The sequence below is a fragment of the Cynara cardunculus genome (genome assembly GCF_001531365.2).
Source record: "Cynara cardunculus var. scolymus isolate 2C chromosome LG 1, CcrdV1, whole genome shotgun sequence".
Taxonomy (NCBI): Eukaryota; Viridiplantae; Streptophyta; class Magnoliopsida; order Asterales; family Asteraceae; genus Cynara; species Cynara cardunculus.
In genome coordinates, this window is record NC_037528.1 from 48,210,374 (window position 1) to 48,211,837 (window position 1,464).

At 35.1% G+C, this 1,464-nt stretch overlaps 1 protein-coding gene across 1 annotated transcript in view; it reads right to left on the reverse strand.

Moving 5' to 3' along the window:
* Window positions 1–483: 483 nt before the first annotated feature.
* Window positions 484–1,464, reverse strand: part of LOC112513230 (golgin subfamily A member 6-like protein 22) — a 4,286-nt gene continuing 3,305 nt past the window's right edge. The window contains exon 3 of the mRNA XM_025119437.1: window positions 484–1,376. Within this exon, the coding sequence (XP_024975205.1) occupies window positions 741–1,376 (636 nt within the window). The 3' untranslated portion in view covers window positions 484–740. The remainder of the gene's footprint in view (window positions 1,377–1,464) is intronic.

A 1,464-nucleotide genomic window follows, 5' to 3' on the forward strand; every position in this document is an offset into this window, starting at 1 on the left:
TATAAAGTAATTGTTAGGAGAGAGGGATGTAGCAAGGAAGAAATTGGGTAGAAAAACCAATACAATATTAAAATGAAAAAGTAATGATCATCAAAGGGAAAGTTGGAGGAGTTTCATCATTAAATACATTAATTAATTAATTAATTAGTTTAATTTAATTTAAATCTTTAAATTAAAGGGTTAGTGGGCAATAAATCAATAATATATGAACCTGCAAATCTCACTTTACAGTTGCATACCCATCTGATTCAATGGACAAGAATGGCCATAGAATCATTCAATTATTATCATCTAACATTTAAAATTTCAAGTGGAATCATTTTGAATTTCATCCCATAATTAAAGATTATGTAGCATTATTATTATGTCGTCTTTATCGTAAATCAGTTGCTGATTACAATTTTTACAGTGTTTAATAATAATTAACTACAACTGATGAGAATATTACTGAGTTTTTAATACTGCCAAATGAGTCAGATAATATAACAGGAAGAAAAGTTTATTCGATCAAATTTCAGAGTATACAAAACCAAAATACTCTCTACACAAGCTATTAAAGAATACAAATTTATGGACTCAGACATAAATCATGAGCAACAACACTTTAGAAATCCAAACAAAGCTCCTACCTATGAACATATGAATGTGTACTTGAATCGAAATGCAAAATCACCAAACCGATAAACACCATCAAACCCGACAAACAAACTCAAAGTATCATTGTGGTTTTCCGTCTTTAACTAGTAATGCTCCTTTTCCTTCTTCTCTTCACTCTTTGAATGATGATTCCCATGAAGCTTTTGCTTGATCTTTTCGAAGATACCCTTCTTCTCCTTGTGTTCAACTTCGACTGTGGCGGTATAATCGCTGTGTGCCGCCACCGGAGGTGGTGGTGGTGGAGCGGCAACACAGTCTTCTTCAGCCTTCACCTCGATCTTCTCAACGAATACAATTTTCTCTTCTTGTTCATAACTTGGCTCCGGCAGGGTGACAACTTCACATCTCTCTTCTTCATGTTTCTTGATCTTCTCGAGTTCTTTCATTTCTTTCTCCAGTTCTTTCTTTTCGTTCTTCAGTTCTTTTTTCTCCTTGTGCTCCTCAATTTTCTCTTCTATGTTTTCCTTGACCTCTTCTATCTTCTCTTTGATCTTCTCTTCGATTTCTTCCACCTTACACTCGATATTCTCTTTGATTTCTTCTATTTTGTGTTTGACGTCCTCTATTTCCTCCTTCAGTTTCTCCTCGTGTTCTTCCTTTTTGTACTCGAGCTCGATTTCTTTCTCCTTAATCTTCTCTTTAACCTCTTCTACTTCACATTCGATCTTTTCCTTGAGTTCTTTGATCTTCTCTTTCACCTCTTCCTCTTTACACTCGACCTTCTCCTTGAGTTCTTCTATTTTGTGCTTGGCTTCCGCTATCTCTTCTCTGTGTTTTTCCTTGCGCTCTTCCTTTTTGTGCTCGTGC